Source organism: Heterocephalus glaber, unplaced genomic scaffold, assembly GCF_053883595.1.
Source record: "Heterocephalus glaber isolate CG9 unplaced genomic scaffold, H.glaber_assembly_v1.0 deba00001504, whole genome shotgun sequence".
NCBI classification, from domain to species: domain Eukaryota; kingdom Metazoa; phylum Chordata; class Mammalia; order Rodentia; family Bathyergidae; genus Heterocephalus; species Heterocephalus glaber.
The window spans coordinates 8,481,502-8,498,041 of NW_028258324.1; the positions used below are offsets into that span (position 1 = coordinate 8,481,502).

Genomic DNA, 16,540 nt, shown 5'->3' on the forward strand with positions numbered 1-16,540 from the left:
CCATGAGTTTGAGGCCAGCCTGGGCTACATAGTGAGTTCAAGGCCAGCCTGAACTACAGAGCAAGACTCTATCTCAAAAACATAAAAATACTAAGTAAATATACTTTCATAAAATTAAAGCTTTTAACAGTGTTTTAAGCTTTAAGGCTTAGACATGATTATTTAAAATACATTATGGTGTAGAAATATTGCATACTTTGAGCTTTTTTTGGAAATGGAGATTTAAAAGAAAATGGAGATTTAAAAGAGGCGGATGATAAAAACATGAGACTTGAGAAAAATAAGTGTGCAAATGAATTGACCTCAAACACTTTATCAACCTTTCAAACATGGTAACCCCCTTCAACTCTATCCCCTACCCCTAACATGCACACAAAAAGATACTGGCATAGATATTTTAGGAGTTTGCAAAATTTCTTTAAGGTATCTCACAGCAGCAGGTCTGTAAGTTGATATATTCATTATACCTTGCCTAATGAAGGAAAATTCATGGTTTGAAAACTTCCACCCCTACTTTTAAAGTATATAGTCTGTTTATACTATATCCTCAATTACATGCTTTGGATTTTTTCCTCAGGGATCCCTCAATTGTCCCCCAACTTCCTTGGAACTCTGAAATGAGACATTCTAGGAGGATTGCAGACTGATAGTAAGCAGAGGTGAAGCCCATCCAGCCTCAGTTCAGAATCGGGCCCAGATTTATTGTTAATAGTTAAGTTATCCCAGGAGTACAAGGAAGATATTTTGAAAATGTTCAGTCATAACTTGGCCTTTTGTAGTATTGTATTGGGTAGTTCTTAAGGTTCAAATATAGAATGTTGCTCATCCCACATGCTTCATAGCCAAAAGTCCAGAAGTTCTAATCCCCAACCCGAAATTTGATAGCTAAAAATAATTTTTAACTCAAACTTTATTAGCACATAACTGAAATTGAAGTATCAGTTCAGCATTTGAAATTCACACAGCTTTTATAAAGTTTGTTCATTGTTTTCTGAACATTTTGAAAATTTTAAAACAGAAAAGGTGGAAGAATTTCTGTGTATCGTTGAGATGTTGCCATTAACATTTTACTGTATTTGCTTTACACAGATTTTATTTTCTTACTAAAGTTTAATAATCCTACAAGTTTCTTGCTTATTTTAAGATGCATTTGTAGATTCTTTTAAATGTTCATTGTTTCGTACTATTTTCTGATCATATATATGTATAGGTTTAGTCAAGATCATGCCAGGTCAAACCTTATTTGGAATTTCAAAACACGAGAAGAACTGAAAGATACTCTTGAATCTGAAATGAGAACATTTAATATTGATAGAGAGCTTGGTAGTACTAATGTGATTTCCTGGAATCACCATGAATTTGAGGTAAAGTTAAGTTTTTATAGTATATTAATCTTTTTTGGGGGGGCAGAGATCGAACTCAGATCCTTCCACTTGCGCAGCAGGCGGTGAAACCACTGAGCCAAATCCCCGGCCATATAGTATATTAATCTTAAGAAATAAAGTATGTACTATTTTTGAAGGTTTTTTCATATTTGCATAGCTTGTATCTTTATTTTTAGTGATGTGGAGGAAATACTGGAAAACTATCTCAGAATCATGTAGGAGTTTTAATATATTTGATTCTGTACCTTACAGATCTGTTCTTTGCAAAACCCCCCCCTGCCCCCCCCGTTTGCAGGACATTTATATTCTTCATTAAAATACTGTTTTGCCATGTTCCTTAATAACTTAATTAATAACTGTAAGATTTTATGGTCTTAAAAAAAAAAGGTTTTATGGTCTAGTGATGTTGAGGCTTTCTTAATTGGTGTTATCTATGCTTTAATGTTTACACAAGGTTAAAATCGCCCTATACTGCATTTCTCAGAATGTATCCTCATCATTGTGCATGACTGTATATGATTTAAACTGTTAAAACAAGTATAAATTTGAAAATATAAGTATGCTACATGCTTTGACCTTTAAGCCAGCTGTTATTTCTAAAGCACTTAATAATTCTCTCTTCTTTAAAAAAGCTTGCTTTACTTTGATTTTGGGAATCTTTGCTCCTAGATTTTTCTTTCTTTCTTTTTTTTTGGTACCAGGGATGGAACTGCAAGGCAGGCGTGGTGCCACTGAGCTAAATCCCCGGCCCTCTCCTTGTTTATTGTCTACTCCTCTCAGTCATCTTTATTCATTTCCCCTTATCTTGCTGACCATTAACTGTTGGCTGACTCCAAAGGACTGGTCCTTGGACTTCTCATTTATATTCATGGCCTCAGTGATCTCAGTGTTTTTTGCTGATGGATTCCCAGTTTTTGTCTCTAGCTTAGATTTTCTTTACTACACTGCATACTTGTTTCCTATAATTGGATATATGAGCCGTAGTAATTATCTAGAACTTTTCTCCAGAGGGGTGTTCTTTCCCTAGATTATCTTCTTACTTTCTAGTCAAAAGCCTGTTGGAGTATAAAAGGAATCATCTTTTATACTCTGAATCCAGCTTATCAACAAATTCTACCCAGTGGCCTTCAAAATTTATCCAGAACCCAGTCCTCTTCACCATCGGGCAATACCATTGCTTTCACCCTTGCCACCCTGTATTGGTAGCATAGGAGCAAAGTGATCCTGGTTTTAAGAAGTAGTTCATATCATTTCTCTGCTCACAATTGCTTGTTGGTCTCCCTTGTCACTTAGTGAAAATCTGAGTTCTTAAAATATCTTAGAAGGCGGATTCTGTGTAACCCCTTTGCCCCCACCCCCAAGCATTGCTCTCTGATCTCATTTCATACTGTTTTTCCACTCTTACTTCTAGCTACACTGGCTCCCCTGAAATCATCAAATGTTCTTGCCTCAAGATCTTTCTGCTTGAACTAACTTCAGCATAGGTTAATCTACCTCCTCCCGAGTACTTTCATAATTTATTTTTACCTCATTTAGGCCTTTTTTTTTTTTAATGTCATTATCTGATAGTCCTTCCCTGGCTACTCTCTTTAAAAAGGGAGCCCCTTTTATAGAAACACATATATACACATGTGTTCTCTATCCCTATCCCATTTTCCTGCTTTGTTTGACTTTGTAGCTAAATTTTCACTGCATAGAATAGTGCCTGACACATAGTATATGCTTAATCAATAGGAATTTAATGAATTGAATGCTCAAATATAGAACCAAAGTGAAATGGAGATTAAATATTTATACATGTATTTTTATATAGTTTATATATTTACAAATCAGTTGTTTCAGGCTTTTAGAACAAGAATTGTGAATAATCTTTCCTTGAGAAGAGCATCGTGAGTACAAGGTTTATGTTGCTGCTCAAGTCCTAAGTGTGGACTTCTCCATCCCCTATTGTCTGACACACAGGGAAGGGTGCCTTACAAAAATATACAGTGTGGTTAATGTGTCATTTTAAGTCTGGGCCCATCAGCAAGAGGTAGAACTGGGGATGAGGGAAGGCCTATAGAAACCTCCATGTGCTTCATAGACTGTGTGCCACAGGACCATCTACTCCACTTGGTTATGGCAAACCCAGGAGGGAATGAAGCTGATTTAATTGACACTGTAATGCTGTGATAGCTTTTATTAGCAAGTTTTACAGTCATGAAACAAGTGTAGTGTGTGGTTCCAACTCAATTTAAGTGAAGTAGTAAGTCATGTTAGTAATAATAAATTACTAGTTATTTTAAGAAATGATTAACTTTGAACACAAAGAATTATGAGAAATGATTGTGTGAGATTGCCAAAAATCTGTTGTAAATAATGTATTTTGATTGAATTAATAAAGGTTAAATATGAATGCCTGGCAGAGGAAATCAAAATAGGAGACTATTACCTGAGATTACTACTAGAGGAAGATGAGAATGAAGAAAGTGGATCAATTAAGAGATCGTGAGCTACTTTTCATATCCTGTTATAATTAATTTTACTATTGGTTTCATGGTTACTTATATCACTGAACTTTCTTTTTTAAATCTAGGTATGAGTTTTTCAATGAACTGTATCATCGCTTCCTGCTCACTCCAAAAGTAAACATGAAGTGTTTATGTTTACAAGCCCTTGCTATTGTTTATGGCAGATGTTATGAAGAAATAGGACCTTTTACAGATACAAGATATATTACTGGAATGTTAGAGAGGGTAAGGATATCATTTAGGAGACTGCTAATGATAAGGTCCCTGGAGTAGAACTTATATTTCAAAACTAAATTTAAATTGGCATGAGTTATACTTATTTAAATCTAAGTTGTATGAATAGGAAAATGATTAATGGGTTAATAGTGGTCTATGTCAGTTCGTTTTTTTCATTTGATGCTCTTGAATACCTTTAGTGATCTGTTTGCCAGTCTTTGAATTTAAAGATATGTAAAAGAAATAATGACTGACAGTTTCATGTACCTATGGTTTTCCATTTTGGAAAAAGTATAAATGATACTAGCATACTAAATTTAAAAGTGTGGATATAGTAAAACTGGAAAAAACTACAGTACAATGATAATCAAAAAAAAGAAAATTTAACACATTTTTATACAGTTTGCCTTTTAACACTTGAGCATGGTGGGGAGGGGATTTGTTCATTTTTATAGCACATTTGAGTAGTACTTTTTTATTGTAAAGTAGGTACTTTGTTCATTTATTTGTGTTTATATTCCTGCTTTATAGAGCACCAATTTTTAAAATAGCAACCTGTACCTTTATAGTTTCCTAATTGTGAGTTATGGTTTATAAATTAGAAAACTGATTCATAGTAAGGTCACAAAACATATCTAAGAAGAAGTATAACCAGGAGAGAAATCCTTATAGTTTGCTTTTAAGCCAACTTGGCACTTTTGAATTCTAATTCACTCTTCAGTGAATTGGATGGCTTATGACATAGCATTTATATTTTAAGCAGATGTATTTCTCCTTATGTTCATCACAGTGTCATTTATGTGAAAAATTGGTTACCAATTCTTTAAAGTTTTAATTCAAGAATATAATTTAATTTTTACACATCTCCTTAAAACTATACATTAATGTGTTTAATGACTTAAAATTCTGTGTAACTTAGAGAAATTAGATAATTTTGAGAAAGACATAGTTGTGAAACACTTCTCAATTTCTTAATTTTTAAAAGATGGCATTATTTCTTAGGTATTGGTTGATTTTTGTGAAGTGGTGAGGTAATGTCTTAATTTGTGTTTCTATTCACTTTGACTAAATTCACACTTATTTTAATAGTGCACAGATAAACTTGAACGAGATAGATTGATCCTCTTCCTGAACAAGTTGATCCTTAATAAGGTACAGTATTTTTGCATAAGTATGCTATCATTTCCAAATTATATGAGTATGTAAAGATAAGTTTGGATGTGAGCTAATTATCTAGAGATGGTTCTTTTCTGTTTTTTAGATAAGAAAACTGTGAGTGTATTAAATTTAGGAAGGAAAAAGATTTTGCCAGTATTCTCTTAATATTCTGTCCTAATATTACAGAGGCCTGATAAACTAATGGCAATAAAATTCTGAATGGAGAGAATAATGAGGGATGATATCGTTACTGACTTTTCTTTAGGAGATTAGATTAAATTTTGGATTAAATTTTAAGAAAAATAAATACCTGACATAAAATGGAAAGTTTTTTAGTTTCTCAGTATACATTTTGGTGGTAAAAAAGTAATTTGGAGATATAAAATGAAGAGTCACCTAACTTTGTGGTTTATATTTAAAGACATTTCACCTGGCCAGTGCGAAGACCTGAGTTCAATCCCCAGTATCCCCCCAAAAAAAGACATTTCAGTAGGTTCAGGCTGAACCTACTGAAGAATTTATAAAGAAGAATTTGTAGTTGTGGTATATAACATTAAAACATAATTGTATGATGTTGAATTGAACTTCAAGCAGATTTTTAGTTCTCCAAATTTTGATACTAATACTAGTTTGTCTTTACTCTCAGTTTTAGCAAGTAATACAAATATTTTTAAGTGAAATGTAATCACTAAGTCCTTGAAAATTTTAAATTATAGTCTCTTCTCAACATCTAAAAAATTGTTTTTGTTTTCAAAAATAAACTGGAATATTAACTTTTTTTTTGGTACCAGGGATTGAACTCGGGACCTTGTGCTTGCGAGGCAGGCAGCAGAACCACTGAGCTAAATCCCCAGCCCTAAAATAATTTTTTAATATAGCAGGGGTTTATTTCTGATTATAGAACAATCTGTTTATTAACCCCCCAAAAAAACCCTTTGACAGGATAATTGTAGAACCAGAGTTTATCATATCAGTCTTTATTATTTTTGTAGGAGAATTTTTACTCCAAACATATTTAAGTAGATTGTTATGAAATATATTTATAACATAGTTCTGCCCTTTTAATCCATCTAAATTGGTATTCCTTGTAAACAAATATTCTGAAAATTAAAAAGTAATGCTGCCAGGCATGTTGGCATATTCCTGTAATCCCAGCACTCAGGAGGCTGAGGCAGGAGGATCACTGGGAGTTCAAGGCCAGCCTGAACTTCATAATGAGACTGTTTAAAAAAAAAAAGTAATGCTACTTGTGTCAGTCATTTCCAAAGAAATTCCAAATATTCTTTTAGAATCTTTTAAATAGTAGTACTCATGGAAGAGAAAGATTTTAGGTTATGTAAAAATGTTTTCATCTTTCAGAAAAATGTGAAGGATCTCATGGATTCAAATGGAATTAGAATCCTTGTGGACTTGCTTACCCTTGCACATCTCCACGTGAGCCGAGCCACAGTACCACTGCAAGTATGTGCTTATCTAGGATTTACAAGCCTTAACGTTCTTTTAATACAATTTTAGGATCAAAAAAATCAGTAATTAAAAATATGGTAACATGAGTGGTCAATAAAGTATTTCTCTAATAATTATAATGGTACTGGTACTTCGGAGATTAATTCACACCAAAAAAGTGAAATCATCATGAGAACAATCCAGAATGGGTAATGATCCAGTTCTATTTTTTCCAGTTCTATCTTTTGTCATTTAAAGTGACTCAGAAAAAAAATAAATAAAGTGATTTACAGGGCTGGGGATGTAGATCGGCTGCACAGCACCTGCCTGGAGAGGTCCTGAGTTTGATCCCTGGTACAAGAAAGAAGGGGGGAGGGGAGGGGGGAGAGGAGAGGGGAGAGAGAGGAGAGAGACTACATCATTAACATTATTTTGAGGCAGTGTGATCTAAACTTAGATCATTTTAATTTTTTGAGTGATGTTTTATTTAATTTCTTGGTGTAAGAAGATGTATCTTGTTAGATTTTGTCTTACCTGAAACTAAAGGTGCTTTTTGAATACTTACAATGTGCTATTTTCTGATAGCAGCTATAAATGATGGTAATCATAATGCCTATTATATTCCTTTATAGTATACAGATACTGTTCTGGTTCACATTCTATGTTTATACTTCAAATGCCCCAACAGCTCTGCTAGGTGATTACCATCATTTTCCCATTTTACATAAAGGAAACTTAGGAACAGAGAGGCTAAGGTTAAGTATATTGCTAAAGTGACAGAGTCAGTTAAACCCCATAAGTGTTAGGTTCTTAACCAGTTGCTATATATGAGTCTAACTGAAAGCTGATAGTCATCGGGGTATTTCAAAATAATCTTATAATAAAATACTCAGATTCCATGACAGTTCTATCCTCATTAAACATTGATAGGGAAAATTATAAGAATGATCTGTAATGTTAAGAGAGATTCAGATAACAAATCCAGTTGGCTTTATCTGCATTCCTGGAATTGGACAACAGACAGTACTAAAAATGGTTCAGAATTCTCTGCCACACCACATAGCTAGCTTATATGAATAGCCAGAGAAAAGAAGTGACATACAAAATGGAAGTAGGGTATAGAGATAGTTCAATTAGTTGCTGCTTGCATCTTGAACATATTTGAATAGTTGTCTGTCAGTGGTTGACTGAAGCTACGATTGATGAGACTCAACTACTTATTAGTGATTTGCAACTTGTTTACACATCAAAAGTTAGGTAACAGTTCACTATTTATGGAGAAAACTTTATGGAAAACCTAAAATTATATATAGAAGCAACTTTAAATTTACATCAGTTTAACAGTGATAAAGATTCTTATATACTTAAAACTAAGAGTTCTGAGCCACCAAAACTTTTTTGCTGGCATTTCAAGCCTTTGATCTCAGATGCTTATTGAAACTCTTAGTTGGATTGAGTTTTATATCCCCCCAAAATCTTTTTAATATTTTAAGGATTGTGGTTTAATGTTAATGGTATTTATTTATTTAAATAACTAGTTAGATATTGCAGTATTTTTCCTTGCTAAAATTTATTTAAATTTAAATTTAAAAGTTATTAATTTGAATTTAGCTTAGATTGCTGAGTAAATTTAGGAAACTATGTAGGTACTTCAAATGTCATTTAATAAGGAAATAGCTTTTTTGACTGTTAAGCATTTAATCCCTGACTCTTTAAAATAAGGTCATTTAAAATTTTAGCTGAATTACTAAAGGGATTTAACTGCCAAATTTGGTAATGTATAATTTTGTTTTATGACATCTGCTTTTATGACTGCTGCCTTCAAAAGTAACTAGTATCTTCTAAAAACTTAGAGCAATGTAATTGAAGCTGCTCCAGACATGAAAAGAGAGAGTGAAAAGGAATGGTATTTTGGCAATGCAGACAAGGAAAGGAGTGGCCCGTATGGATTTCATGAGGTATGTGTATTGGAGAAACTTTTAGTGAGCATCTCCTTTCTTAGGGCATCCTGTTTGGCATACATAGAGGTGTATAATATCTTAAAATTGACTTGAGTTACTAAACATCAGCTACTAAGGGCCCTGTGGGTCCATTTCCACATGAAAGATGGCTTGCACTTCAGAAGAACCACACATCAATGCAAAATCAAACCTTATTTATAAGTTTTGGGAGGCTGAGGCAATAGATTACAAGTTGGAGCCTAGCTTGAGCAGCTTAGTAAGACTGTCTCAATATAAAAAAATAAAGAGCTGAAATATAGCTCAATTGAAGCCTCAGTATCATCCATCTTCTTACCCAAAAAGAGCTGTTGTTATGGTAATAACACTCTGGGTTTTAAATGAATTTTATACAATGAGACTTTCACATTGATGCTTCCATATGGTATGAACAAATAAATTTTAACATGTATTGTAAAATTCATTGAATAGTGCCATTCAGTCCAAGAATGAAGGGCAGTTCTCCTCTTCATCTGCAAAATTTGATCCTATTCTCTTATCCTCAGCTATTTAGGCTTAGTTGGAATTTGGCCATAGATAGTTTTATGGTGGACCAAGCCTTCTTGAAAGCCTGTCAATGAAAATTTGGGGTTTTTATGGGTTTTTCCTTTCTTTCCTCTTTCTTTCATTTCTTTATTTTGAGACAGGGTCCTGCTAAGTTGCCCAGGCTGACCTCAGACTTGTGATCCTCCTATCACAGCCCCAGGATTTATTTTAAATAGTGAATTTGCATGTTTCTTTCATAGTATATTACTGTGTTAGTATTTCATGGTGTATTATTTCTTATGTATTTATTCTGATATAGAAAACCTCGGCAAATTTTCTATTTTATTTTGTCTGTTTGTAATAATGATGCATTTCATCAATTAAGATGCAAGAATTGTGGATCAAAGGAATGTTAAATGCAAAGACCAGATGCTGGGCTCAAGGCATGGATGGATGGCGACCACTTCAGGCAATACCCCAGCTTAAATGGTGTCTGTTAGCCAGTGGACAGGCTGTACTGAATGAAACTGACCTTGCTACCCTTATATTGAACATGTTGATCACAATGTGTGGATATTTTCCAAGCAGGTAAAATGTAATGAATGTATTCATGATTAACAGGGTACTCTAAAATATCTTGTTCTGCTTGTTTGTGTGGATACTTCCTCAGTAATGTTGTGGGATGGCGGGGACAGTTTAAAAGAAAGGTGTCATTTGTAGCCTTAGGGAGTGCTGCTTTGGCCTTCAGAACTTTTTGAAACATATAAATGTATATTTTGCAAATTGATCAAGTAGCTGAAAAGCAGCCTTTCTGGGAAATTTCAAGTAATAATACAAAATTGAGGCCTACTAGCTACTTTAGGTATAGTAGTTTTGAAATAATGAAGTGCAATCCATAATCAGTGGTGACTGCCAGGTCCTGATTTGTTCAGTTAGTTACTCCTGTTATGAAGGCAATTCTAGGCCCACTTCTTGCCCACTTGACTGGTGAGGATGGTGAGGATTTGGTCTCCTGCCACATCATAATTATGAGCCTTGCATGGAACTTTTCAGTCTTAATAAAACAATTACATATGCGTCATTTTGTTTTATTACTATACAAAAGATATCTTTTGATGTTCCTGAAAAATAGGCTATGTATTTTATAACAAGTTGTTCATGGTTCCAGTTCTCTTTAAAAATCAGATTAGGTACAAAACCAAACATTTAGGGGCCGGGGATTTAGCTCAGTGGTTTCGCCGCCTGCTATGCAAGCGCGAAGACCCGAGTTCGATCCCCGGTACCAAAAAAAAAAAACCAAACATTTAGCATTTAGGAAGAATATAGCATTAAAAGTAAGGCTACACCACCTGCCTCACAAGCGCAAGGTCCTAAGTTTGATCCCCAGAACCAAAAAAAAAAGTAACGCTGTATTTAGAAAATACTGATCTTGGTTAAATTAAGGCTTAAATTTATGTGACAAAGTTTGATGTACCCTTTGGGGGGACTATCCTCTGACAGTGTGTTAGACAACACAGTTTAATCAAATAGTAAACAAGAGTCTTTGGCTCTTCTAGGGTACTGTTTTTCAAGGAAATCTTATGGAAGGAAATGAAGTCATATTAAGCAGCCAAATAGATTTAAACCAAAATACCTAATCATGTTCCCAGCTGTGTGAGAGCTTAGTCTTCATTAACAAAAAGTAAGGTAACCTGCTTCATGCCTAGTAGAATGTCATATGCTCTGAACATACAAATTTTAATTAACGTATTAAATGTTGACCGTAGAAAATATTTTCTAGGGATCAAGATAATGCCATCATTCGGCCTTTGCCCAGAGTAAAAAGACTACTCTCAGACAGCACTTGCCTTCCCCATATTATTCAGGTAAGTTACTTGGATGTTATCAAACTGAAAACAAGATTTTTTTTTTTTTTTTTTTTTTTGTACTGGGGATCAAACTTGGGTCCTTGTGCTTTTTAAGAATTATTTTCTCTAATTTTATTATGAGTCCTCATGTTTATTTCATTATAATCCATTCCATTTTTAAAAAGCCTGAACTCTGAATTACATTTATTTAACACACTCTTAATAGAGTTGGTATTCTGAATATACTGTAGAAAGTTGTATACAGGAACAAAAATGAAGAGTCTCCAGATTCCAGAGTTATTCTAAAAGGGCATTATTTATTATCTAAAAATTACACATTACACCATTCTAATAACTGACAGATAACAGACTCGTTTGTGGTATAGTTTGATGTTAGAGCTGGTGGGAAGCACACCAGGAGGACACAGGTGTGGACATGGCAGTTTATATTTAACAGTCAATCATAGCACTCTTATTAGCATGTGGCTTACATTTTGACTGTTCTCAGTTACCTGTTTTCATGGATAGCAACTGACTGAAAGCATTTTTATGTAGCTACAAATAGTATAGAATATATTAATTTCTTTTCCTTTTATTACCTTATTCTATTCTCTTGGAGTTAAGGTATCTAAAACTCAGATTAGCATAAACTCAAATCAGTCAGGTCCCAGAAATTTCAGTTGTATGTTTCCCTCCTGTGTATCAATTACTCTGTTGTCAGGTTTAGCTTTTTTTTTCTTTTGGTACCGGGGATTGAACTCAGGACCTTGCGGTTGTGAGGCAGGTGGCAGCACCACTGAGCTAAATCTCTGGCTCTAGTTTAAATATTTTTTTTAAAAAGAGTTTTTAAATTTTAGTATGTACTTGCAATACATGATAAACACACAAGTCATGGGGAACTGGTACATACACATAATGCATGTTGATCCTTTTTACTTGCCCTTCTTCACCCCTCCCTCCTATTTCCCTCAAATCTAATTTTTTGACATTAATTACACATAGATTGAGTTTAAGTCCTATCTGTGCCAGTAATTAGTGCTGTTCGTACCTGCCATTTGTGCTCTGATGTCAAAAGAGAGAGGAGAGTAACTCAGTTTATATTTTTATATTCATGTATTGTAAGCATCTCAGTCACTAATGAAAAAAGAGTTTTGCATACAAGAATGCAGTTACTACCTTTTCCCCATCTTTTGTTATTGAATCATACCAGCATTTTAAAATTGTCTGTTGTGGGCATTTCTGTTCACACCCTTAAGTAAAAGAACATAGTAAACCAGTCACCCCCAGAGACCATGTGACTGTGTATGTGAGGTGCTACAAAGAGGAGTTTGTTTTCTGTGCTAGGCCCTCAACATGGAGATACAGTACCATGCCAAGAAAACCGGCATCTCAAACATTTTTCCAAGATTATGAAACTGAAAGAAAAAAGGAATTACAATGACAGAAAAGGGAAACTGTTAAAGAAATGTGGTCATAACTTGAATCATAAGAGAGATAAAGGAATGTGTATTTTAATTAACCAAAAGTGTTCAGTAATATCTGAACAAAGTAATTGGAGAGAATTTTATTGATCAGTCTAACTTTTTAAATCGCGTATACCTCCTATGTTTTTAATACTGAATATTCAAATTTTTTTCTAAAAAATTTTTTTTAGAAATTGTTTTTGTTTTTCCTAGGAGAAGATATATTGGAGACTGTAATCTTTCTGAAACACAGGTGGCTGTTCTAATTTTCAGAAATAGTATTTCCATTAGTTAGAAAGGGATCTCTTTATTTCATTAAACTTTAGGAGCAGTTATAACCATCTGATATAGCTTCAGAATTTTCTCAGTGGTCTAAGATAGAGTGAATGTCCTAGGTTTTCTGTTATAGTGACAACTTGACATGCTTTTTTTTGCCTCATTGATCTCCATAATATCAGTTTTCTTTTTTATTTTTCTATTTGAGACAGGGCCTCACTGTGTAGTCCAGGCTGATCCTGAATTCACTGTGTAGCCCAGGCGGGCCTGGAACTCTCCTGCCTCAGCCTTCTGAGTACTGGGATTACAGGTGTGCACTATCACACCCAGTTCATAATATCAGATCTTGAGCTATAGTTGCCCTTAACACTGGGGAAAATCTTATGTGACTGTTTCTCAGTTTTTCCTTTGTAAAATATATCAAAGTACGAACCACTTAATTTAAATACCTTATTGAACAGATAAGACACCAAAGCATGGAGAAGTTTAAGTTACTTAAAAGGTATATAGGTATATAGTTCTTTTTTTTTTTTTTTGCTTAAATTCTTTTATTGGTACATTTTAGGTATACAATACATTTACATTTATCATTGGGTGCTTCTACCTGTACTTGATGTATCTAGGGTCTTATCTTTTCCCCATTACCTGTGCGCCCTTCACCCCCTCCACTCTTCCCTGTTTACATAAACTTTGTTTCCATTTTTTTCTTTTCTCATTTTTCCTTTCCCTTTCCCTTCCCACTTCCCCTACCCCTTCAGACCTTTTCTTCCTATTTCAAATTATCAATTATTCGTTTTAATCTTTATTTACACTTTCCGTTTCTCAAAATAGAGAAACTATTCGGTATTTACACATATGTGTCCTATTTATTTCACTGAAGAGTATGGCCTCAATATGCATCCATTTAGCAATAAATGTCTCTAGCTTCTCATTCTTTATGGCTGAGTACTACATTTTATGAAAAAAACCACACCTACTTTATCCACTTTCCAGTTGATGGGCAATTGAAATGTTTCCAAGCTTTAGCTATTACGAACTGTGCCGCTATAAACATGGGTACACATATATCACTGTGATATGATTCTTTTAATTTTGTAGGGGTTGTTTTTGGTTGTTTTTTGGTACCAGAGATTGAACTTGGATCCTTACGGGTGCAAGGCAGGCGAGGGAACCACTGAGATAAATCACCGGCCCTGATTCTTTTAATTCTTTTTGGAAGATACCCAGCAGGGGAATAGCTGGGTCAAATGGGACCTCCATCCCTAGCTCTTTGAAGTATCTCCATACTGATTTCCACAGTGGTTGCACCAGTCTGCACCCCCACCAACAATGGAGATAAGGGTTTCTTTCTCCCCACACCCCCGCCAGCATTTGTTGTTGGTTGATTTCTTGATAGCAGCCATTCTTTCTGGGGTGAGGTTGGAATCTGGTTTTTTTGTTTTGTTTTTTTTTGTTTTTCCCCCACTGTTTATTTTGGTACATTTTAGGTATAAAATACAGTTACATTCATCATTGGGATCTTGTACCTTTACATGATGTATCTTGGTTCTTATTTTTTTCCCCTTCCCCTGCCCTCCCTTTACCCCCTCCACCCTTCCCTATTTGCAAAGACTTTGTTTCCATTTCTTTTCCCTACCCCTCCCAATTCCCCTACTCCTTTAGACCTTTTCTTCCCATTACACAATATCAATTATACATTTTAAAAATCACAATATCAAGATCTAGGAGACATTACCACAGATTTTACAGAATTTAAAAGGATATAGAAAGCATATTACAAAGATCTTTCTTGAAATAAATTTGACAACTTCTAAGAAGTACCTTGGAAGACAAATTAATGAAACTAACTCTGGAGGAAATACAAAATTTGAATAGCAGCTATTTAAAGAAAGTATATTCCTAGCTTGAAAAGCTACCTACTATATGACAACAGCAGGCTCATAAACATTTAACTGATAAATTATATCAAACAGTTAAAGTAGAAAAAAGAAGGAACACTTCTCCCCTCATTTTAGGAAACCAACATTGTGCTAATCCAAAAACTGGATAAAGATAATAGAAGAAAAAAGTATGAACATAGATAGAAATTTGTTTAACAAAACAAACTATTTAGAGGACAGACCTGGGAGTATGTAGAAAGTGGTTTTATTATAGGGATGGCAGTGTTGGTTCAGCATTGGAAGATCCACCCCCAAAAGTCATCATTTTAACAGAGGAAAGGAAAAAGCCATATGATCCTGTCACTAGTTGGAGAAAAAGTATTGGACTAAATTCTACAGCTGTTCATGGTAAAAGCTATCAGGAGACTAGAAGTAGAACAGAACCTTCTCAACAGATTAAAGACATGTACTCAATACTTCCAGCGAGAACACCTTATATGAATGGAGAAGATACAATGCTTTCTCCCTAAGGTGGGGAACAAGGGCAGATATGCCTACTCTTCATCTGTCCATTAAACTTTGAAACCTAGGCCCAACCAAAATAGTCTGGCAATAAAATGACACAATTAGGTTAGGATTGGCAAAGTAGAAGTAAAATCTCTATATGTAGATGGAATGATCATCTACAGAGAAAATACTAAGAAATCTCTAGGAGCCCCTAGAACTTGTATTTGAATTTAGCAGGATTAGAAAACACAAGGTATGTATAAAAATTCAGGTCTGTGTATACTTGCTATAAATGGAGAATTGGATATTGAAATTTTAAAGTTATGTAGGAGTACAAAGGACTTAGAAAAGTAAAAAGAGAAAGGAAAGAAAAAACAGTGTTGGAAGACGTTTAGTATCTAATTTTAAGACTTCCTCTAAAGCTACAGTAATCAAGGCAGTGTTGGTGTAAGGAAAGACATATAGATCATTGGAATAAAACAGAATCTAGAAATAGAACCACACATATATGGTCCACTGAGTTTTGAAAGATTATTTAACAGTAACATTTTATAGAACATAGACTCAATTCAGGAGCAGAGGAAAAGATAGTGTTTTCAGCAATTGGCACTAGAACACCTGGTATGTATATATAAAAAATTAACCTCCACCCTTTATTTCCATGCATAAAAATAGCTTGAAAGGATCTATGAACCTAAATGTGAAAGACTAAAACTATAAAACATTAAGAAGAAATTATAAGGGAAAATGTTTATGAATTTAGGGTAGGCAAAAACTTCCTAGGATACAAAAAACATGTATAAAAGAAAAAAATTGATAAATGAAATTCCATCAAAATTTAGAACTTTAGGGGCGGGTATTTAGCTCAGTGGTTTCGCTGCCTGCTATGCAAGTGCAAGGACCCAAGTTTGATCCTCGGTACCAAAAAAAAAAAAAAATTTAGAACTTTAAATGACATCATTAAGAAAATGAAAAGTAGTCCTTAAACAGACCACATTTACAATGCATATAACCTATGTCCAGAATATATAAATAACTCTTACAGCTCATTAATAGACAACCCAATTAAAAAGTAGACACAAGAAGATGATAAATAGCCAGTGCAGCACAAAGAAAGGTGTGCAACTCTAGAATCAGAAAAATACTAATCAGTACAATAACAAGATTGAATTATACACTCATTAGGGAGATGAAGTTAAAAGTTTTCAAAGCCTTGTCATGTCTTTTTCTTTTTGTTGGATTCTCCCCCTTTGCATTTAATTTGTCACACCCAACGAATTCATTCTGCTGGCCTTCCTGGGGTTGTGATCCTCATAGTCTTTTCCTAGGATATTGTCTAGAATTTTTTGGAGTGCTGGTTTGGTATTCA

General features: G+C 34.2%; 1 protein-coding gene across 2 annotated transcripts in view; it reads left to right on the forward strand.

The window, feature by feature from the left end:
• Positions 1 to 16,540, forward strand: part of Dnajc13 (DnaJ heat shock protein family (Hsp40) member C13) — a 147,936-nt gene that overhangs the window by 76,564 nt on the left and 54,832 nt on the right. For both annotated transcript variants that reach the window (XR_015440811.1, XM_087186154.1), the window contains exons 22-29: positions 1,211 to 1,364; positions 3,769 to 3,872; positions 3,961 to 4,120; positions 5,201 to 5,263; positions 6,629 to 6,730; positions 8,569 to 8,673; positions 9,584 to 9,786; positions 10,979 to 11,063. Coding sequence is in view for 1 of the 2 variants with exons in the window: in XM_087186154.1 (XP_087042280.1) it covers positions 1,211 to 1,364; positions 3,769 to 3,872; positions 3,961 to 4,120; positions 5,201 to 5,263; positions 6,629 to 6,730; positions 8,569 to 8,673; positions 9,584 to 9,786; positions 10,979 to 11,063 (976 nt within the window). In the remaining variant the exon portion in view is untranslated. The remainder of the gene's footprint in view (positions 1 to 1,210; positions 1,365 to 3,768; positions 3,873 to 3,960; positions 4,121 to 5,200; positions 5,264 to 6,628; positions 6,731 to 8,568; positions 8,674 to 9,583; positions 9,787 to 10,978; positions 11,064 to 16,540) is intronic.